The sequence below is a fragment of the Astyanax mexicanus genome, chromosome 2 (genome assembly GCF_023375975.1).
Source record: "Astyanax mexicanus isolate ESR-SI-001 chromosome 2, AstMex3_surface, whole genome shotgun sequence".
NCBI classification, from domain to species: domain Eukaryota; kingdom Metazoa; phylum Chordata; class Actinopteri; order Characiformes; family Acestrorhamphidae; genus Astyanax; species Astyanax mexicanus.
This window is the reverse complement of record NC_064409.1, coordinates 69299478-69324315: the sequence shown is the minus strand read 5'-3', so window position 1 is coordinate 69324315 and position 24838 is coordinate 69299478. Positions and strand designations below refer to the sequence as shown.

Genomic DNA, 24838 nt, shown 5'->3' with positions numbered 1-24838 from the left:
TGCTAACCCCTGTTAGCACTGCTGGAGCCGCATTAGCATTACCCGCTAATTGCGCTAAGCACTGTAGGACTGTAGTCTGTGTGTTTACCGTGTTAAAACAAGCTACGTGGGACAAACCGCTAGCTAACATCGCCCTGCTTTACCGGAACACTCAGGGTTCCTCAGTCTGCTGTCTGCTGTTTAGCGCTGTCTAAATTTACTGTAAATAAACAAAAGCCCTTTACTCACCCAAATAAACAAATCTGTGTACATTAACATCCAGTGCTTGTTTGACCAAAAAAGTGTTTTTTTTAAGAATAACAGTTTATTTATCTTAGCTTAGCTTTACAGCTCTGCTCTATTAGAAGGGAAAAAAATGGGGACACCCCTATTCCTTAATAGTGTTGCATAATGCACCTTATAATTTGGTGTGCCTTCAATATGACCATAGACTAGAAACTAGTTGTTTATTTATAGTGCACCTTATAATCCGGTGCGCCTTATAGTGCAAAAAAAACATGACTGTCTTGACTATGGATTCCAGCGATTACGAAGGAATATCAGATTTTTAAGAGTGTAATTTTGCAGAAGACTAGGTCTGGTGTGTGTAAATAGCATTGCATATGCCATGTATAGTATGTGTATAGTGCAAGTAATGATTAATGATGGGCAAATGTGACAGTTTAAATCTCAAGGATTATTTCATGTTACAATAAATGAAAACAGATATATTTTGCTTTAGGGCTGCATTATATTGGAAAAAATATCTCTTTGGTAATATGTATGATAATATATAATGACGCTGCTGAAATTATATTAGAGGTGTAATATCGAATGAATTTGGCGGTGGGGGCATGTATGAGGTAGGGTCTTTTTCTTGATGAAAGAAAGAAAAATTAAAAGTAGGGAACAAAGCAAAGGTGCTAGAAAATATTGATATGTCAGAGTATCGCAATATTATGCTGATTTTCAAAGACACAGACAAATATGTGTCACATTGCTCTGCTGCTCTGATTGGATAAAAAATGTCACCTTGTCTTTTAACCCTTGTGTGGTGTTCATATTTTTGTTACTTGTTTGCTTGTATTTAATTCAGCAAAATTAAGCAATTTTACATTTAAATGCTTTACACATGCTTGCTTCAATTAAATTGCAAGCAATATAAACAGCTTACATGGTTAATATTTGCCCTTTACCTTTCTTATGTTACATTTCTTTCAAAAAGTGCTACTCTTTTTTTATTAGTTTTTTTTATAAAATGTAAAAGAAAATGAATTAAACTCAAGATATGAGTAGAAAATTTGTTTAGTTTCAAATTTACAAACCAAGCAATGTTTATTAGCCCTTGGCCAAACATACTGTATGTAATATAAATGTGTTTTTCACAAAAAATGAGCCAATGCCAATGAGTTTGAGTTAGAAAAAATACTTTTTTGTATCATTTGATGAAAAATGAAATCGGGTCCCACAGACCCCAACACCACACAAGGGTTCAGATTTTCAGATTTTATGAATGCAAATGATGCATGGTGTGTTTTAATATTTAAAAAAATGCAATATATCATCTTACATCTTACAATATTGCAATATTTAGCAATATATCAATATGCAAACTCTGCACTGTGATGCATCAGGTACTTTTGCACTTTGGACTTCATGTAGCTTCTACCTGCCTACTCTCCCTATTTATTTTTTGGCATATTTATCTTTATCTATTTTGTTCTATTCTATTTGTATTGTGTTCTTTTTTTTGTTATCTTATTTTATCTATATTATCTATTTTAACAACAGCTCTTGGGTGTAAACTGGATCGTAAAATCACAATTTCGTTCCACCTCATGTACCACATGTGATGCGAATGACAATAAAGTATCCTTGAATCTTTGAATAAAGTAAAGAGAAACTAAAGATGGGGCGGACAGACAGAGCGAGACAAGACTGGGAAAGATAGAGAGAGAGAGAGAGAGAGAGAGAGAGAGAGTGAGAGAGCGAGAGACACAGGCAGATGGTGGGGAGGTAGTGAAGTTGGTGTCAGGGAGGAAAGCGTCTCATCTTAGACCCAACAGTGTCGAGGCACATTAGCGGGACATGCTTATTGGGCCAAGACAAACTACAGGGACACGCGCACAAACAGGAGGGCTTAGAGGAGAGAAAACATCACAGAAGGAAGGAGGATTAGCAAATGTATTTTGGGCACCATTAGCCAAACTCTGATACCAATTAGGATGCCAGAGGATAAATACATTCAGTGTGTGTTGCGTCTGTGGTTTACAGAACACAGCTGTAGAAAAAAAAAACAGCGCTACGGACTGCAGGTCACTAAAATGAGCAGTATGAAAGTGCTCTCCATACCTCTTGCTGTATTTGTTTACCATTCAGGTGGAGAGATGATGATGATGATGATGAGGAGGAGGAGGAGGAGGAGGATGATGTTAATGCAGCTCTAAAATAATTAGGCCTCCATTAAGCTTCCACATACGCTAATGCAGCTTTCACAGTGGAACTCGCTTTACCAGCCTGCTCTATAGCTTCTGCATGGTTTCCACATCGATTGATTTCAAGCACAGACAGAGCTGGCCTGGTTCTGAGCGGCGATTTGTACACAACTGTTTATTTTACATGTTATTTTTTTTAAAGCTGCATCTTACATTTAGAATGTAAACCTGTTACAGCAATATACAGCTCTGGAAAAAAAAATAAGAGACTACTTAATGATGATGTTTTTCCTTGATTTTACCAAATTGAAAACCTCTGGAATATAATCAAAGGGAAGACGGATGATCAGAAGCCATCAAACCAAGCTGAATTGCTTGAATTTTTTGCACCAGGAGTAAAGGCATAAAGTTATCCAAAAGCAGTGTGTAAGACTGGTGGAGGAGAACATGAAAACATGAAAACTATGATTAAAAACCAGGGTTATTCCACTAAATATTGATTTCTGATCTCTTAAAACTTTATTAATACGAACTTGTTTTCTTTGCACTATTTGAGGTATGAAAGCTCTGCATCTTTTTTGTTATTTCAGCCATTTCTCATTTTCTGCAAATAAATGCTCTAAATGACAATATTTTATTTGGAACTTATGTAAAATGTTGTCCGAGATTTCTAAAATAAAACAACAACTGTTCATTTTACTCAATCATATACTGATTCAGAAACTGAAGTGGTCTCTTATTTTTTTTTCCAGAGCTGTATTATTTTCTTTGATACATATATCAAGATAATTAAAAAATAAAAACAGGAATATTAATATATTTTACCATCTTAGTCAATTATTCGATATGGCATGATATTAATATTAATATGCCTCTTTGTGTATGGAGGACTGAAGTAAATTAATGATATTGAGAAGAAAAAATCAGCTTATGTCTGTTTCTAACATTGACTGAGATTTAAGTGTTCCTACTCCTTCATGCAGAATTCTCTCAGCTGTTTGATGTTTGAGGTGTTCTGGCATGCACAGCCTAGTTCAAACCTGCCCCAGATGATCTAGGTTGGATTAAGAGATCTAGGCTTTGACAGGGTCATTTCAGAAATCTGTCTATTTCTTTCTTTTAAAGAATTCCTACAAATAAATTTCGTTTTATGGGTCACTGTCATGTTGCTTGGTGTATCTCTGCTATGTTTAAATCTGGGATAAAGACCAAATGTCCATATGTTTAAATATGTTAAAGGTTTTAATGGGCTGTCCAATTTTTATAAACATAACTAAAAAACATATAGATACAGATTTTCATTATTTGGAAAAATTAAGGGAACATTCAGTTAAACAGCGGGCTAGAAGCTGCACCTATGATCAGGAGATCGCCGGTTTGAATCCTGTTCATGCGGTTTGCCATATGTTACCAGAGTTACCAGAGCCCTGAGAGAGCAGAATTGACCTTGCTCTCTCTGGGTGGGTAGATGGAGCTTTTTCCCCACATCACTCCAAAGGGTGATGTCGATCAGCACAAGGCTGCGTCTGTGAGCTAATGTATCGGAACCGAGTCGCTGCACTTTCCTCCGAGCAGCATCCATGTGATGCTAGTCGACAATGTTACATCAGCAGCAGTTTGAAAAGAGGCGGTGGCTGGCATCAAATGTATCAAAGGAGGCATGTGTTTGTCTTTCCCCTTCTGGTGTTGGAGCATCACTAGTGATAGGGGGAGTCCTAATGAATGGATTGGGTAACTGGCCGTGTAAATTAGGGATAAATGGGGAAAAAAATGCACTAGAGAATCAACAGCACAGAGTTTATATATATAGAGCTTAGATTTGAACCACCTGCTCTTTGCTGAAGAAGCCATTGCTAATTAAGGTCTGAGACACAGGTAAAAGTTTTTCACTTTTTTTCAATTGTACAAAAGGAAAAGATTTTTGGATTTTTGTTTGTCTTCAGACTAAAGCAACTCTGAAGCAAACTCTGCTTTCATGCTGGGGGGGGGATGAACTACAGGTCAGACCTGGCACAAAACGACCCACTGATGTAGAGCTAAAACCCTTTAAAATAAGTGCTCTAAAGGAGGCGCTGCCCATTACCCAGCTTGTGACGGCTATTGCCGGGCTGGCACGTCCAGCGGCTCTTGCAGGTGCATTGCAATTCAACCTGGCTGGGTTTTTTAATGCTAGCCAAGCTGTTCCCTGAGGCCGCTACAAAGCCTCGGCCCAGAGCTGGTGGGTGGGAGTGGGAGGTGGAGGGTAAAGTCATTGTAATGAAGGGCATTAAGATTCTGCTCAGGGTTTAAGTGTCGCCTTTTGCTGTCTCTATTCTAAAAGGCAGTTACGACAGAAGCTGCTGCTTTGTTGGGAGGCGAGAGTCGCGGCGCGGGGCTGTGGCTCGGCTTCGGGAGGCCCGTCGGCTGTTTAACATAATTCTGGCTCGGGCTGTGCAGGCAGATAAGGTGATGTAGAGAGACAACAGAGATATTGATTGCTGTTGTGAATGACACAATAAGAATCACTTTGTCCTTGTTGTCCTAATCCTCTCGACACACCCCCGCATGCGCACACATACACACACACATTCACGCACACATTGCAAGAGATGCATCCCTCAATGCATACACAATCCCAAGAGTGCCTGCACAAACATCAAATGCAACAAATGCAAGTAAAAAGGCATTCACACTCAGATGTAATGAGTATTAATATCGATAATAAATAGAGTCTCTATCCTATTTCTTTAAACCACAGCCAACAAAGCTCATCAATCTGACTGAGTGCATCCAATCACAGGAAAGTATGCAGACAAAGGGGAGGGGCTTAAACACACATTACACACGTTGTATCCATGCTCAAATACGTGTACTGCATAATAATAGCTCACGCTTCAGGAATACACATACTGCACCTCAGACCTCAAAATGAAAACCGTCAAATCGTTATGCCCCCTAGTGTGCATGCGCATAAGCTCTGATTAGCATATTAATATTAACATATGAACAAAAAAGAGAACATACTGTGTCATTTCAGAGCTATTTTTGGATCTCCAAAAACAAAATTTTTGTTTTGCAAATTCCCCACACTAACCGATTCCTGATTCTCATACAAAATGTAATAGACAAGGAAAAGGATGAACACGAGGAAGATTTAAAAAAATGTGAATGTGAGTAATTGCTGCGTTAGATAAAAGAGGACTTCTGACTTCTACAGTCCACAGAATAAAATTCCTAAAGGTTTGGGGTCGATAAGTTTGGAAAAGTCTTTCATTTCCTGATGAATTTGAGTGTTTCATCAATTTTTTTCACCCTCTTTTTAACAGTATAATCATGCAAGCTGGTTTTATCTGAGCTTATCAGGTAAAACAGGACAGTCAGTAAACAAGCTACATATACTGTATATAGAGTAAATAAGGGGGCAATTCCTTTTACATAGGACCAGCTAATGAAGGACGCTATCTTTCCTTAAGTAAATTAAACTATAATTTAAAAACTGGATGTTGTGTTTACACTGGTTATCTTTACTTTGAAGGGAAATATTTGAATGAAAAGAGAAGGGAAAAATCATTTTCACTGTAGTGTACTTGCATTAATATAATTCTTTATAATAAGGCACAACTTCATTGCATCAAGTCAAACATTTTTTTTTATGTTTGAGTATAATTACAGTCCCTAGCCATCACTGGCATGCTATCCTGTTTGTAGCTTATTTATATGAGGATTGGTGCCCATTTCTCCTTGCACAATGTTTCCAATTTGTGAAATTCTTAAACCATCTTGAACACTTGAGATCTATCCACAGATTTTTCCATCCACAATCATGCGTCACTGGCTGCAACACAACTCCATAGCTTCATGGTTCAACCAACTGCTTAACAGTTAGAAAGGTGTTCTTTGAAAACATTGAAAAACGTTGATCACAGACTCCCAAAAGTTAAATTTTTTACTCTGAAGAGTTCTTTATTAAATCCTCATATGCAGGTGTTGCTGCACAGTAAAAGAGTGCCCACTAGTCCAGATTCTGTTTTGTTGTTTGAAGTCAAACAAGATTGCTGATATGTCTTTTACAGGATCTTTCTAAAAATGTAAAGATGTAAAACTTAACTTACTGACTTATGACTGCAGTGGTTTTAGTTAAGCCATTCTTTACTAAATAACAATTAAGAGTCAATTATTAATTATCACACTTTTTAAAATCTACTGAAGACCAAAAAAACGTCAAATGAGCCATATTGCTCAAAGGAGCAAAATTGTTGTTTCTACTTTAGTTTGCACTCGTTATGCTGCTGTGTTCAGAGACAAAATAAATGGTTTGCACATCATAAATTATTACGACTTCATTGTGTTCTATCGAAATATAAAACTAAAGTCCTCATATGTGGACATCATTTTTCTCAGACACCACATCATGTAAAAAGATAATTCTTTGTTTTTACACTGATCAGGTGACAATTAGCCCAAATAGCAATAAAAAATGTGTGCCATGCAAGAGTTCGGGTCTTAGGAGGTTAAGGTACACAACCATGTACTAGTACTAAAAGTGCTATATTTACTTTTTTCCATTTAGCCAAAGTGTAATTTATTATTTCAGCAGTCAAAAGGTTTTTGAGCTTGGTAATGATTCTACAGTATTTAGAATTATTGTCTTTAACACAGAACACATAAGGAAATCTCATTCTAAGAGAGTTAGTGTTATACAGCTTTAGTGAAACAGCTGCCTCCCATCAGGAGCTCATACAGAGTGTCAATCCTAGAAATTGACTGATTCATTAGTGTCAAAATATATCAGCACAAATACATACAGAACTGTACATTATCAATATCTATCTGTTCTGTATATAGAAGCTAGGCCCCAATACGTGCACACACACACACATACAGACACACAAACAAATACAGATGCCTATACACACTCACACTCTGTCAGACACAGGTATACACACATACAATCACACTCACGCAGGCGTACACACTCACACACACACATCAACACAATCCATGCTGAGTGAAGAGCAGCCAGCGTTCACAGTGGAACGAGGTGTAGCTCAAATGAGCTGAGTGTGATTGCACTGAGGGAGGATCTTGATTTATTTGCGTCTGTCCTGACCACTGAGAGCCACAAAGCTCCGTCTAATGATTTGCATTAATAATCCATCACATCACCCCGCAGATTGAATCAATGTGTCATAAAGATGAACTCCTGAGGCTGCGCTCAATATTAATAGAAAGATTTACTTTTACAGGCCTGCTCAGTAACTAGCCGCCAGCTCAACAATCCCCCCCCCCCAAAAAAAAAAAACATTTAATTATTTATTCAGTACTGAAACTGGTTTAAGAGAACACACCAATCACTACTCAACACTAACAGCAAAACAAGGCTCAAAAAATACACTTAAAAACATTATCTAAAGGTCATGGACGATAGATGAATATCTGTCCACGTGCACAATGGGGATTATAAGGGATGGATTTAAAATAGTATACATATAATATATAATATAATTATCAGTCATACCAGTTATTTTCTTAGAAAAGTTTCTGAATTTTACTATCATTATTTTGTGTATGTATTGTGTATGAATTTGTGTACATCTAGTATATATATATATATATATATATATATATATATATATATATATATATATATAGTTGGACCTCAGGAAGAATAGCTGCTATTGCAATATTGCAATAGCAGCTAATGAGGATCCAAAAAACAATAAAACAGTAAAACAGTCTGCCATAACATGACAGACGAAGTGAAAAACATTGATTAGCTTTTTATAATCAAAGTGGTATTCTGTCAAGGCGTGGGATCTACTCATTTGGCAGTGAGTGAACAGTCAATTCTGAAGGATGTTACTGTGGGTAAGAGTAGATCTAAGATCTGAGGCACTTTGATGAGCACTTTGATACTGTGATGGAAGACGACTGGGCCAGAACATCTCAAAACCATCAGGCAGGTCTTGTGAGGTGTTATGGAGAGTTTAATGCAGTGGTCAGTGCAACCACTGTCCTGACAGCAAGGCATGGGTACCTTAGTAGTGTTTACCTACACTGATAAGCCATAACATTAAAACCACCTGGCGAATATAGTGTAGGGCTCTGTCAGGGGTCCAAAAGCTTAATGTTTGATGAAGCATTAACTCCTCAAGACATAAGGCCATATTTTAGCTATTTATAGTGCACTGGTCAATGGCGTATCACGCAGCTTGAATTAGCATGTGCATGTGTGTCTTTGGTATTGTAAGGGTTGCCAGTTGTCAATCCCTTTAAGAGCCACCTGTGCTCTGACTTTGGCACGTCGATATCTTAACAGCGCAGCACTTTGTGCGTCTCAGCAGAGGAAACTGGCTGGATTTGCGTTGTACGGCTGGTTGACTGTTGTCATGGTTTTAATCAGTCAGTGGCGCACCTGTGTTGCCCACCACCAAGACAAAAACACACCAGATATTTATCTGATGTCACACCTTTAGCTTTTGTAGGTCTTGTGTGTGTCTTTGGAAGGGGTGTGAGATAGCATCGAGCATCGTGATGCACCCATCGCAGGGTGTATGATAGGGTCTATAGACAGCCTTGCCTTGTGCTAGGGTAAAATTGGACTAAACAGACTAGAGTAACTAATTTGATTATTCAACATTATGACAGCCAAATTTTAATTTACTTCCCGGCCCTAATGGCTGATGTCTTGGAGATGTTTTAATCCAGCTATTGTCCAGCCATCAGAACTTAGTTTCAGTCTAAGCATCCCTGATTTTATTCCCCCCCTTTCTCCTGCTTTTACCACATAAACTTTAACTTTAACAGCTGACTGTTATACTGCCTAATTTATACATCCCACCACTAAACATGTGGCACTGTGACCATAACAATCAATTTTAATCATTGCCTCAATAAGTAGTTTTAATGTTATGGCTGATAATTGTAGAATCAGGAAGACAATGACATTCTTTTCTGTTATGCAAGCGTGAGTTAACAAAAACAAACTAACAAACATTAGACAAACACTAGAGAACCCTTCGTATGAAAGACATTTCAAAACAATGGCGCAAAGATATTTCTCCATTATTCCTAAAGAGCTCTACTGAAATGCAGAGTGGCCAGCATTCATTCGCAGGGTAATTGAAATGTCACATACAACCGCGAGACGCAAGTTAGACATTCGGCAAGGCGGCAGGAGTAAGAGCGGTTCAGAGAGAGAGAGAAAGACGTCACATTAGCAATGCTGCTCTATTTACTTAAGGAGGGAAAAGGCTGGAAATACTGCACTAACTTTCACACTTAACAGCATTAACCGATTAAAGCATAGTATTAAAAGGTATAAGTTCTAATGTATTGCTGGAAAACAAACAATATGATGTGTTGTTGCGATTTCTTTGCTAAATTTCAGAACATTGATGCAATAGTGCACTGTAATAATACACATGCCTACCAATTACACTCCTGCAAAGCCTAATCTAATTGGTGTTTTCACACCTATAGTTGGTTTACTTTTTTTTTCTTTGGTGTGGTTTGATTTGTTTTCACACTAAGAAGAAAATTTCAACTTTACCAAAGATGCTTTACAGCAAACCACATAAGAACATTCTCTATGCTAATTGGTCAGAGCTGTCTGGGGGAGGAGCAAAAAAGTAAATACAAGAAGAAGGCTCTGTGTTCTAAAAGTGCTTTATAGTGCACTATTCAATTACATATTGTGCAGCTTGATTCTGAGTGTGTCGATATGTCTTTGGAGACTTGTCTTGAAAGCCCCAAAAATACGCCTTGTGCTGAGTTTTCCGCCTCTAAAAGTAGCAACATGCCAGAAATTGACCTGAACACACCTCAGTTCCAGACCACCACGCCCATCAGTGTAAATTTATTCCTAAACTCTAATGCTATTTTAATGGAGAGGGCACAAGATGTGAAAATAGACTGTTTAAGAGGTATTAGGTAGCAAAGAGCATTACAACCTTAAATGTGACACAGGTAGTAAAATGTGGTGTTCGTAATCTTACTCGAACACTCTAGTTGGTGTAGTGTGATGGTCAAACAAACTCCAGGCTGCCACAGGGAAAGTGGTGCCATTACCCACAATTTCAGTCCAGTTTTTTTTTCAGTCAAAAGTATATGGTTTTATACAGAACCATCTGTGCCTCGGTACCACGACTGCTTTGATAGGCACTCTGGACAAGAGCGTCGTCCGAACGCTACAAACGCAAATTACTCCACTGCAAAATCTTTTCCTTTCTGTCCCATTCTCTTTCCGTCTCCACAGACAGACAGCAGACTGTCATTCAGCCACCACACAACAGACGGTGCTTTCTATTTAGCAGCGTGGTCCTTCAAACCTAGACAGAAAAATAGCATTCATACCCATTCAGTTGTAACGTATTCACTGCATCCATCATGGCAAGTGCTTCAACAAAATGAAAAAGCAAGAAATAAGCCCCAAAGAAAGAACAGAAATGAAGAAGAAAAGCTTTAAAGGATGAGGACTTCACAGCGTTTCGCCGCTATCCCACCAAGACTGAAATGTAAGTGTACTACAATCAAGACACGGGGAGGAGAAGGGCCTCACCTTTGATCTTTTCTCCGAGCTGACTGCACTCATGCTCTGAGTAATGCACTATGGGGGGTGGCGATGGGGGACGGAGGCGATCCTCCTCGATCCTGCGCCGGTGCCTCTCCTCGCGAGCCAGCATTCTCTGTCTGCACTCCCACTCGTACAGGTCATCTCTGGCCTGGGCGTAGTCCACATGCAGCCGCCCTGTATCCTTCTTATCTGTGCTGGAGCCCAGTCTGATCCTGTAGCCTGAAGAAAGGAACAAAAAGACAAAAGAGAAGCTGTGAGGGCGGAATGATAGGAAAGATCTGCTTTGGTCAGTTTTACCCTCTTTTAGCAGGTTTGTTGGACCAATAACCACAAAAACTACATATTAAAGATATAATTTTATGGGCCCAATTTTAGCAATCTATAGTCGAGCTGTCAACCGCACATCACGCAGCTTGATTTAGCACATCAGTGTGTCAGGGATGCAAAAAAATACGCCATGCTTTGCTCAAAACATGCAAAATGCATGTGCTAATTATCTTAATTAATTCTCTTAACGTAAAAATTCTCTTAACATAAAAAAAAACAATTAGTGTGTGTGCAGGTGCACTTTTTTTTTGGATTGCTATTTCAATGGTGCAGAGGAACCATCTCAGCAGAGGAAATTGACCATGCGCAAGCAGGTAATTCTTTCTGTGTATTGTTGATGTAAAAGTTGGGTTTGTGCATTGCCGTCTGTCCTTGTGTGTGTAATAGGCAGCCGCGTACGCGTGCGATGCACCTGCTTTTTCCAAGATAGCAATGAACGTCTGGCTGTTGACCGTAGTCAGTTCAATTCAGTCAATGGCAAACCTGTTTTTTTATGTCCAAGATAGCCATACCGCAGAAATGTACCTGAACACACCTCACTTCTGTAGATATATACAAAACAGTCTTTGCTATTTAAACAACGCAGGCATTTGAGAAAATAGACCTATAGCTTTGGGAGGTGATCTGAGACGCATTTGTGTCACGTTATAGCAATATAAGCACATCAATCACTTTAAGGTACATTCAACAACCAAAACTCCTCCCAGTACAAGCAAAACACCAGTAATAATTGATGTAGAACAAGCACATCTGCATATGTATGTATGCCTTTAAAATCTTATCAGAATACAATCTCTAAAGTATTCGCATGAAGCATTAGCTTTAGCATTAAAGAGTGGAAACTAGTATGTAAAAGAAAATTTGAATTTCTCAGTCAGATAATCATTTCATGAAGCCAATATTAAAGGGTTCAAATTATGTCATTAATAAATTCCTCACACTATTATACCACTACCAGAATTAGAAGATATATAGATAGTAATATAGTGCTTGGTGTGTTATTATTTTGAAGGTTCAGCTAATACACATCATGTAATCTACTGTTATAATTCTGAAGTGTTTTTGATTTCCATTTAATTGCAAGCTATTAATTAATATTAATGATAAGTTTACAAAGAAAACAGGACTATGATGTCCCTCCATCTATTTTTTCTAAAATATATTCAAAACATTTCTATAGAACAAAATGAAATTTATCCATGATGTCTATGGTTATGTATAGTCACTGAATAAAAGAAAATGAGAAAGAATTAGGTTTGACAATCTCAAACTAGCATTAAAGAGTGGAAACTAGTACGTAAAAAACTGGATTTTTCAGTCGCAGATAACATTCATGAAGCCAATTACACCCAACTTATTTTAAGCCTTTATAATCAGTGAAGAACCGCAAATGAAATTAAAGAAGCAAAGCGACAAGCCAGTGACAAATCAATTTGGCACAGCGAAACTGAAGTGCTAAACTTTCTCTTTCGGCCGGAAAAACACGACGTGGTGAGATTGAGCATTTCTTAGCGCTGTCTGCGGCGCTCAGTCTGAACTGGGAGACAAACAAACGTGTCTTATCTAACACCTGTGTGTTTATTCCTAAGAGCATCTGGATGGGGGAAACGCTACGTCCATCCGGCTGTCTCCTCCACGCTATAAATACATGCTGGTTTTTAATCTGCTTTTCGCTCTGCTGCAGCTGCAGCTTCAGGCTATAGTGAAAAAAGAAAGAAAGAAAGAACAGCTCTGCTCTGAACAGTGATTCATAACCAGGGCTCTCACAGAGTGGTGACAATGACCAACCACACGTACACCCATACATACAGCACATGTATGCACACACATGTATACACATACACACAAACACACATATACATATACATACACATGCGCTCTCCTCCCGCCTCCAGACTCGGCGTGTTTGCTTGTTCCTCCCCCTCGGGTTCCCGCTCATTACTTTTAATCTGTGTTTGCAGTTCTGAAGTGAACACATGCTAATTTGCTAATTGCAAGTGAAATAAGAAAAGGCACTGGAAATGCACTCAAGTGGAAAAAGTCAGGGCACTGGGGAGGGCCGAGGGCACCGAGCGGCATGTGAGTACTCAAGGGCAGAGCTGGGGACGCGTGTGGGTGGTTGGGGGTGGGTGGCAGAACAGTGCAGATGAAAGACAATGGCAAATTTTGCATTTGTTCACAAGCTGACTGCACCTGGAGCAGAAAAGGGGGTCTTTTATGTGGAGGGTATCTGAAAGGAGATAGCGGGTGCGAGAGAGTGTGTGCAATAGAGAGAGAGAGAGAGATAGAGAGAGAGAGAGAGAGAGAGAGAGAGGGAGGGAGAGAGAGAGCATGGGCAAGAGAGGTCACAGATTGGCCATGCCATCGGAAAGAAGTGGGGACTCTCTTTCTCTCTCTCTCTTTCTGTGCTTTATGGCTCCCAGACGTCACTAAATATTTTATAGGGTGTGTTCTGCGTTAGAAATGAGCGGCATTATTTATGGAAAGGCCTGCAGAGCTCCGTCGCCAGGCCACACAATATATGGGCCACGTCTCCAATCTCACAAAAAGGGAAGCGCTCACCCACCACCTCTCCACTGAGACGGCAACACTCAGAGAAGTGTAAATAATGCAGCGGGTATTACTGGAGAGTGCACGCTGAGGTCGGGGTAAATACGTCTCCAAGTTTGCATACAAAGATTGATTTGAAGAGTCTAGACTGGAAAATGGAGATTAAGTCAGGATTAACTGAGGTGTGCTAAGCCCGGGCCATGCAGCGCTGCCGATTTGAGGGGACTGATTTGTATTCAACACCACGGGGGCATGCACGCCCGTCTGCTCGTTGACCTCCAGTGTCAGGGGCTCTTGGACGAGCGCGAGTGTCATCCTCCCCCACCTTTCTCCAGCACTCCGGAGGGACAGTGCCAAGTCCCTCCTCCCTCATTAACGCACAATCAATCCATCAAGTCAGGCAGAGTAAAGGGCTTACGGACAAACGGGCCCGATGTCCATTAGATAAAAGGTTAAATGAAATTATTCAAAACTGCTCTTACCTAAAGGACGTACGCACTCAGAACAAGATTTAATGTTTTCACACTATTCATATCTACAGGGGTTGGAAAATGAAACTAAAACACCTGGTTTTCGACCACAATCATTTATTGTCCCGACGGACAGTTCTGGTGGAAACAGGAGAGTTGAGGTGCACATTGAATTCTGCCGTGATTTGAGCAGCCGTGGTTTTATGTTTTTTTGGATACAATCCGGGTTAGCACCCGAACATCCCTTTCAGACAGATTCCTCTTACAGCGTCCACAGTTAATCCTGTTGGATGTGGTTGGTGGTATGCTTCTTGGTGGTGTGCTGACATATCCCTGGATACCGTTGCTCTTGATGCATCACAAAGACTTGCTGTCTTGGTCACAGATGCGCCAGCAAGACGTGCACCAACCATTTGTCCTCTTTTGAACTCTGGTATGTGGGGTGTATTGTCCTCACTGAACTGATGGCACTGAGCATGCATTAACTGAGCATGTGTGTCAGTGATGTTTGGCCTCACTCACCATTGAGGCTAGTGTACTTCTATAGGTATGAAGCTGGTTAATCTCTTAGAAACTGGTGTCCACATGTGTGGACATCACATTTTGGGTTGTCTAGAACACAACACTAAATTCTGCTCTACAAGGGCCTGGTGTCCTCTTATGAGGCAATTATACTATTACTGTCACCTAGTGGTGTAAGAAAAGTTTAACACATTACAGTTTTGATTTCGTTCAGAAATTTAAATGAACAGTAAATACAGTAAATGTTTATGTCTTTTACTTTATCATGTCTTCGCGTTGAAGCAGCACTTTAAACGAGCCATGTTGTCTAAAGGGGCACAATTGTTGTTTCTACTTTTGTTTTGCACTGAGGAGTAAAATGCTGCTGTGTTCAGAGACAAAATAAATGTTTTGCACATTATTAATAATTGCAACTTCATTGTATTCTATCGAAATATAAAACTAAAGTCCTCATATGTGGACATCATTTTACTTAGACACTACACCATACAAAAAGATTATGCTTTATTTTAGATGCCAATTAGCCCAAATAGAGGGTCTTAGGGGGTTAAGTGAAGAGGGTCTGGGATGCCAGCCTTTACTGTTGTTGTTGTGTTAATTCAGAAAAACAGGATTGTGTCATTTCCTGTTTTTTCCTGTATTATTTCACTTCCAGGGGGTTGCATTGATGGTGGTAGCTTTTTGCTATCTCAGGTGGTTATTTAGAGGCTGCTATGTGGTTGCTATGATGTTTCCAAATGATTACTATTACTAATTACTAGTACAATTACTAATACAGTATTAGTGTTGTTATTAGGTGTGATTTAGTGTCTGATATGGTGTTGCTATGTGGTTTATAGGCAGTTTTTATGGTATCTAAGGTGGTTGCATAATGATATAAAGGAACAAAAAAAAACAATAATAACACACATATTCATCTATACAGTACATATTGTAATGATAGCCATATGGACAGAATACTCATTCTATATAAAGTCTGAGGGAAGTTTGAGGGAAGACTTTGTACTAGAGGCTGGAGGATTACTGTGTGAATTTGACTGGATTTAGTGGAAATAAATTAGTGAGGTTAGGATTTTTGATGTTTACCACCCCACCTCATCCACAAGTCTCCAACTCATTTCATAGGTATTGGATGGAGCACAATCATTCCAGAGAAACAGCTCAAATACTCCTCTGGCCTACACCTGGTATTAGATTCAAGTTTATCTGTTCCAGAGAGTTTAACTGCAGTTTTTCAAATGGTTTAAACAAGCTGTGAGTTCTTTTTCTTCTTCTATTGTTTAATGGTTTAATTGTTTTAACAGTTTTTACCCTTGCAAACACAATAAACCAAACTGTGGGGCAGTTGATCTGGACTGAGACCATTCTTTTTGGTACTTTTGGTCTTTGGAACAAAAGCTTAGAGACACCTTTACACCTTCTATTTTTGTTTGAACCAACTTTGAAAGATCGTATCGTTGAGTAATAATAATGATAGGTTTTTATTTATATAGCACCTTTCATAAACTCAATGTGACCTGGAGCCTTCAGGCTTTCTGCACACTGAAGGGAACGCGTCAGAATTTCAGGGCAGAATGTGCTGCATGTCTTTTTAATCTAAGAATAGGACAGCAGTCAGTAGGGAGAGTGTAAGGTCACACATCATATACCCTTTACGTTCATGAAGGAGAGAAATACGGTCAAACTGTGTAAGATGCCTAGATGTAGATGCCTACCAGACAGGAAGAGGGCCTTGTCCACCGTGTGCTCCTCAGCGAAGCGAATGTGACAGAAGTTCTTCTTGCTCATGCGGATGGCGCTTATGGTACCGCACTGCTCAAACACCTCCATGATGAGCTGCTCGGAGGCGTTCTCGGGCAAACCCCCCACAAACACCGTCTTACAGCCAGGGGGTCTCTCTCGCGTGGCCGGAGGGGGCAGGTCTGTAGGAGAAGAGCGGGAAAATGAGATTTAGCAACTAAATCAAAATGTCTAGTTGCTAAAAACATAATTATGCTCATTATTTACACAGTTGTTAATAGTTGAACAATAGTTGAACACAGAAGTAAGTGATATGGGTAATACTTCTGGAGCTACACATGCAGAAATGGTTTGCTACATATGTTTATTGTTCCAACATGCCAGAAGTATCAGCATTAAGTGGTAGAGGTTCCTAATGGTGTCCCGCAATAATCAATCACATTCAACTTGAACATTCCTGCAGATTTTGTAGTAGGTTAAATAGGAGTGTTGACAGCACGTTGAATAGAATCCCACATATTTTATAACAGGGATAGGTCTGGCAATGTGGATGGCAATGAAATAGCATCTGTGTTTTAAAGGCAAGTTTTTGAGATGGCAACAGCAACAGTATGTGGATGAGCATTATCCTGCTGAAATCGCGCAACAGAGTGTGGGCTCAGAAAAGCTAGAGCCACTGCATTTAGAATCTCATAAAAGGAATATTGAGTCAAATTAACTGTAAAGAAGACCAAAGGTCAACACTAAAAAACATTGATCTTAGCTCTCGGGCTTCCAACATAGAATCTCTAAAAAAGACAAAAGCAGGAAAGAATTTGGGTCACTGAAGATGACCCGCTGCCTGGTAACCTTTATTTATTTCTTGAGTTACACATACAGAAGTAGTTTGTAATGCATGTGCAATGCTGCATGTGTAATGCCTGTGCAATGCCAGACGTCTTAGCATTGAGTGGTAGAGGTTCCTAATGCTGTCCTGAGATAATCAATCGCATTCAATTTAAATATTCCTGCAGATTTTGCGGCAGACAGCACGTCACATAGCATCCTACGTAGTTCTGGCTAAGTGGATGGCTATGGCACAGCTTCTGTGTTTTTTAAAGGCAAGTTTTTGAGATAGCAACAGTATGTGGATGAGTGTTATCCTGCGAAACAGAATGTGGGCTCAGAAAAGCTAGAGCCACTGCATTCGGAATCTCCTAAATCTAACATTGAGCTGTCAAAGTAACTGCATTAAAGAAGAAGGTCAACACAAAAAAACATTGATCTAAGCTCTCGCCACAGTGCCTGCAAACGAGGGCAGTTTCTCAATCTGCGTTCTTGTCTGTATTTGTGTTCTTGTAGTACTGTTCCATTTAGGAGTTCCCAGTAAGCAAAGTTCACTACAAATACCCGGATGAGTTCTTGCTCTTTCCTCATTATAGAGGATGCATGGAAGGTGACCTGTGTGGACTTCTTACAGTCTGATATCCCACAATGCACCTCGCAGCAGGTGCAACTGAGGAGGAAGTACTTACCTGTAAGTTACACGAGACAGTAGAAGTTTATACTTTATATGTGGTTTATTTATTAAAAAAGCGTACATACGTTTTCAGAACAGCACTTCCTGTGCCCTAAGAAGGTGATGTAATCAAGTACGCAGCTGTTCCAATTACAGAATAAAAGTCCCGCGTCCTCCCGTATTCGGGAGTATACACTTGCGAGCCAAACATACCAAGTCCGTTCTTGCCAAGTACAAAAGTCCAAACTTGTGAACTCTGTATTGAGAAACGGCCATAGATTCTCCAACAAGACAAAAGAGGGGTAAAATAGGGGTCACTAAAGATGACCTTCTTTCTAAATAGTTGCAATACAGTGTTTTCTTCTTGGTGCAGCTTTTTTTTTTAAGATAAATGGTTCATGTTCTTTATGTTTATTTAGCCACAAAAGAACAATAAACCAATCTGAGTGCTATTAGAGAATATTGAAAAAGGGCAAATTAATTATCCAAAGCTGTGAAAATCTTTACTACATTGATTGGGTCTTTTCTTAAAGATCACACACAGCAGGTATATAAAAGCATCAAGGTGTGGAGGAAGAGCGTAATCAATTAAAAAAAATAATAATAAAAAATAAAAAAAGGAACAAACGGCAACATGGAAAAGAGCACTATTACTGGCCAGTGCAGGGCAGCTCTCTGGTTCAGCCTAATTTGGTACATGGTTACCAACCCCTGAAGGTTTACTGCACTAATAAAGCCAAAGCCCAGGATTTGGATTCAGAGGAACAGAATAAGCTGAGACCACCAGGCTAGAGGTGAGTAATCAATGGAGCGTAACACGTGCTGCTTGAGCTTTGTGTCGGTGTGTGTGTGTGTGTTGTCCATCTGAACGTGGCCTGGCTCTGAGTTTAATGAGCTGACTGTATCTCGCTACAATAAGCTGCAGTAGTTGGGGATGATCCTGAGGGAACTGGGCACTGAAGAGTTAAGAGTTGTATCACCTGATTTAACTCTTATAGAGAGCTTTTTAATTAGCGCACAGCACAGCAGCAACATGTGTGGGGTCTCTCAGGAAGGTGGTGGTGGGGGGGCTGCTGTGGTAAAGTGCAGTAATGCAGAGCTTTACAGAGATTTGCTATATATTTAATTTAATTTAATATTTTACTGTATGTAATGATGGGCTTAAATGAATTAGTTACATTATAAATATTTTATACATAGTATGTATCATATTTATATTTTGGTGTACTGTATATTCTGTATAAACATTTTTCAGCATGTATGACTAAATGAATATCCTTGCTTATTTCAAACTGCGGCAAAAAATATCTTATAAATACTAAATAGTGAATAAATATAAAGCTATGCAGTTAAATCAGGTGTGTTGGATCAGTGGATAGCACTACACTGTGTACAGTTCAGGACTGGGGCAGAGAGACACTGAGTTAATCTCCAGTTATTGAGCGTGCCCTGCTGGGGCTACAGTGTGTGCCTAACTGGGGGGTCCACAGCGGTCTCAGAGAGACAGTGTAAGGCCAAAAAGCTTGACTCCAGGCCAGCCACTGAAAATAGATGAGTTTCCGTGGTCCACCCACAGCAGGCCACGCGCTGGGCTAACGCCCGCCATCCATCATCAACCAGATTACTCTAATTCCCATTTATTGCTGCATCTCTCTTAATGATGAAGCCCCTGCCTACCTGACACGTCGCCTAAGGTCAGTTGCTGCCTTTTATCTGCGAACATGAAACTGGATGGTAAACACAGCCATAGCTTTATCAAAGGGCAGTTTCACCAGGCATTTGACCAAATGCCAACTCTTCACCTATTAATATGATGAAGCCCGGGAACTAGACTATACAGATCCGCGGTGTGATAAAAAGAAAGGTCAGATTCCGACTGTGGATTTAATGCGAAAGGCTGTGATATTTCAGCTTCACGTAGCCTAGAAATTATTTGTTAACAAGACAGACTATTCTGTTGGCTCAATAATAGTATAACACTTGGCAACACTTGCTGCAGCCACTGAGATTAACTGTTTCATGTGTGCAGTGTTGTATTTACACATCTAAAGTTGGATGTTGGAGCTGGGAATTATGTCACACTCAGATTGACTGAGTTCTAGATTAACCTTTAGATAATTGTACACTACTATAAAACACTTCCAAAAAACAGTTAGTTAAATACTTTTTTTTCATTTGCTAGCAATGTATGGTGAATCCAACCTAAAGTAAGTTTCGAGTATTGTTAGCACTGTCTCTAGTTAGCATTATTAGCAAAACCAGTCGAAAAGAATGCATTATACAGGGTTCATACACTTTTTAACCAATGCATTTCCATGATATTTTAATTGTCCATGCCTTTAAGCTGAATTTTCATGACCATACATTTTTTTAAAACATCAGTGCAGACATGGAGAATAAAACCAAAAATCAACTAAAACTATAATCAGAATTGATTACAGTAGGACTAAAATGAAACAGATAAAATGCTGACACACAATCTTCAATAATAAATTGTGTGTCAGATCCTAAGAGCTCCATTGTGTAGGGCTAAATTACTGAATTAACTCAGAGCTGATGTATTTGTTAGCTCAAATATATATTTCTCTATCAATAAACTGAAACACAAAGATTTGTTGACCAAATTTCTATGACCTTTCCAAAACTTTTTGGAATTTCATGATCGTACGAGCCCTGATTATATATATACATATATATTTTGCACACCATGAAAACACCATGTAAGCATGTCTACAGTCAGAAGTTGGACAGTACTATGAGTACAACAAATTTAATGAGACACACACTGATAGAAATGTTAATTAACTAAATAATACTACTGCATTAACTACAGCTGATGTGTGGTGGTGAAGCCATCTTCGACTTTTCCAACCTGTGGGGTGTTTCAGTAGAAATGTTTTACTTGTGTTTCCTATTTAAACCCTGTTTCTACTGTTTTTAGAGAGCTGTTTCAGAAAGATGTTTTTAGAGAGCTGTCACTTTTTGGTGTGTATTGTCATGGCCGGTTTGACCAACCTACCAGAAATACAAACAATATCTCCTACATTCTTCCACTCTTCCATGGCAAATAATCACATAGTCCCATTGGGAATGACTGGTCGCTTCTTTCTGTCACAATAGGGACTGGCATTAGTAATGGCATTATTGGGATCAAAATGAGGTAAATATTTGCTCATGTCTGGTTGAGCCTTTCGGTCCCATTTGCTGTGAAGTGCCCATGGCAGCTGCCTCTTTTGTGAAGTGCTTCAGCAATTAGTGCAGTAATTCAATTTGGCAAAGATCTTAAACTGAATGTCCAACTGTTTGTGGGCACTTCTTCTACAGATGAACGCATTCTGCTATGTTAGGTTAAACCCATTTGCTGACACAGATGTGCAAATGTACACACACACACAGCTTGTCTAGCTCTTGTAGAGAAACAACCAAAGAAATAGGAATCTCTGGAGTAGATGGAAATGAATCGATTGACAACATGCCTAATAAACACCAAGCATGCGCTATAAAAGGGAGTAAAAAGCTCCATTAAGCTGCCTAAAAGTGGAAGTATAGTGATCCAAGTGGTCCAGCGGACTAAGGTGCTGCCATTATGATCAGGCGAGTTTGCTGGTTTGAAACCCAGTCATGCAGCTTGCCATCAGCTGCCAAAGCCCTGAGAGAGCACATTTGGCCTTGCTCTCTCTGGGTGGGTAGATGGCACTCTTTCCCCTCATCACTCCAAGGGTGATGTTGATCAGCACAAGGCTGCGTCTGTGAGCTTATGTATCAGAACGAACGTTCAGAGTCGCTGCACTTTTCTTCCGAGTGCGCTGTGATGCTACTCGGCAATGCAGTATCAGCAGCATTTCGAAAAAAGAGATGGAGTCTGACTTTAAATGCATCGGAAAAGGCATGTGCTAGTCTTCACCCTCCTGGTGTTGGGACATCACTAGTGATAGGGGAAGTCCAAATAGTGGGTTGGATAATTAGCCTTGTAAAATTGGGAAGAAAATAAGATAAAAATGTTCTATGGAATGATAGTGATGCATTTAAAGGCCATTACACTTGAATTCTTGCATTTCATGTACTTTTTTGCAACCTCATACAGTATGTTAACTTTTTTTTTGTGGTGTAATTTTGTTTAACATGATAATGAATAGAACCAGCACCAGTGTGCCAACGTCCATTAAAAATAATGATTTTTAGTTACTGTGTTGTATGGTGTGTCCAGTGTGTGACCGCCTTAATACTTTTAAGATTATGGTAGTTGATGATGAGGTGGAGTAACAATTGGCCAACATCTAACCTTACTAACTGTGCGTTTTTTGCTGAATTTAATCAAATACTGCTCCAGAATTTAGTAAAAAAAAAGAATTAAAAAAGATACGATCCCACTACTTTAATACATAATATGTACAAACTATACTATACTAGCATTCATATCTAAATCCTTTCTAATCTATTCCTATTCTTCCTCACTTGGGAGATGGATATGCAGACTTAAAAAAAAAAAGTTTGTGCCTTCTGAACAATTAGGGATTACATTACGTGACTCGTAATGTTAATGAATAACTCGTTAGCCTTTTTCAATAGATTATATTATATTTCCAACCATAACAATAACATTGTACTGAGTGGTGGCAGGGGGGTCTCTAAGCTAAATAAACATGAGCCAGTAAACTGTTAGTGGGTTTAAAGCGAGGTTCATGAGCGGCTTTGCATCTAAAAAGCCCATAACAATACCACAAAGAGGCTTTTAAACAACCTCTTTATTGAGCTGCTGATACAGTTCCTACAAACCTAGCTGCTTTTCAGGAGCGCTATCTGAGCTGGGACTTGTATGCGGGCGCAGCCTGATAAGACTCGGCGTGTGAATGTATTCTTTCATTTCCGTAAGACTTTAGTGACCCAGCAGGTGGTCTGGTTCACCGCACAGCGGTATGAAAATGATACACCCTGCTAAACACATACGTACAGAGGGGCTTTCTATTTTTTCAGGGTGCTGAGAGTGAGGGGAGTGAGGAGAACGTCTTCAGAAGTTAGTGTTTCCCTTACGCTGGCAAGGAATCAAAACGTATTATTTCACGACTCACAATTGGTGCTGAAACGCACAGAGACGCTCGTCAACCGGCTTAACGGTAATCAGTGCAAATGAAGACACAGCCCCAGGAGTCTCAGAGAGAGAATACAGAGCACACACACAGACAGAGAGGCTTGTTTTGACACAGTGACAGCATACGAAGGTCATACATTCACTTTATGGACAAAAGTCATTCAGGTACAGGAGAAGATTTTTATTTTGTTTTTATACAATGTTTTACCCTAGACAATTACCCCACCCACTAACTTGGGCTCTGCCTATCCTTTGCAAAGTTCACAACACTAAGAGGGTGGGGAAAATTACATGCCTCCTCTAATACAGTAAATAGCATCGCTGTACAATGAAAAACAGCAACTTTACAGGAGAGAGAAAAAACCTTGTAAACTTTCAATGAAAGTCAATGTAAAAAGAGTCTATTTCAGGTAATTTTGAAGAATTTCTATTGGTCTGTTTATAAAGAAATTTTGGCACAGTGTAAGGGACAGTTTGTATGATCAAAGTATATAGTAAACTAAAAATCGACAAAAAAGGAGATAAGTGTTTTTCATAGGACAGCGATGATATGAGTCAGCCAATGCAGCATCACTAGACAGTCAACATGATCAGAGGAAAGCACCAGATCTCCAGCTCTGATACATCAGCCATCAGCCAACAGATGCCTGCATCAGCCAGCATCACACTTAAAGTAATAAAGGGCTCTCGGACTCTGGCAGCTGATGGCGAAGCAGCTTGACCTGGGATTCGTACTCTATGGTCTTTGGACTATAGTGTCAATGAGCTTGTCTGCTAGAAACAAGACCCCTAGGGCCCTACTTTAGCGATCTACAGTGCACAGGTCAATTGAGGATCGCACAGCTGGATTTATGGCGTCTAGGTGTGTCTTCGGTATCGTGAGGGCACTAAAAATACGCCTTGCACAGCTCAAAACGTGCAAAAGGCATATACTAATTCTTTAAATTAATCATGGGTGTGTTTTGGGTGTAGACAGGGACTAGACAAGCTGTTTTTTTGTCATTTGAACATACAGTACATGTTATACACAGTATGTGTTAGGAATGGGTGCATTTTAAAGTAGCCAAATGTATTTATCAGAAGAGGTATCTATAAATACTGAGGGTGATGAACCTCCAACATCCAGGCTAACACGTCTTCAGCTGAATTCAATCATGTTCTATAAAAGAATATGCCTTCATCCTGGGTGGCATAGAGAATAACACCAATAAAAGCATAAGGATAAATTATTTTTTAAAACTTTTGGTTATGGAAAAAAAAAAAATATATAATTTGTCTAAAAGAGTGTCCTCAAAAAAAGAGCAGAAGATACATCCTCATTTCGATAATTTGTCTCTAATAACTGTGTAGTTACACATTAACAACCTATATATATAATAACAATGGAACTCTGAATGAAAGACGCATCACTACAGATTTATTCAATTGTACAGGTTTTGCAAGTACTGTGTCAGCATTAATTTTGGCATAGTGTGTGTGTGTGTGTGTGAATTCTCACATATAATAGTGTGTATATTATGTAATTATGGCCATGTTTATTTTTTAATCATATAAATCATTACTCAGATTTTATTATGGGAAGATGGACAACATATTCTGATATGTCTAACTAACCTTTATACACGTGTCATTGCATAACCTCTACAACTGTAATTAATCTGTAACAATATGTAC

General features: G+C 39.3%; 1 protein-coding gene across 5 annotated transcripts in view; it reads right to left on the bottom strand.

The window, feature by feature from the left end:
* Positions 1-24838, bottom strand: part of enox2 (ecto-NOX disulfide-thiol exchanger 2) — a 381399-nt gene that overhangs the window by 71957 nt on the left and 284604 nt on the right. For all 5 annotated transcript variants that reach the window (XM_049474865.1, XM_049474866.1, XM_049474867.1 and 2 more), the window contains 2 exons: positions 16553-16759; positions 10954-11187 (listed from right to left, as the gene is read on the bottom strand). In XM_049474865.1, coding sequence (XP_049330822.1) covers positions 10954-11187; positions 16553-16759 — 441 coding nt within the window. The remainder of the gene's footprint in view (positions 1-10953; positions 11188-16552; positions 16760-24838) is intronic.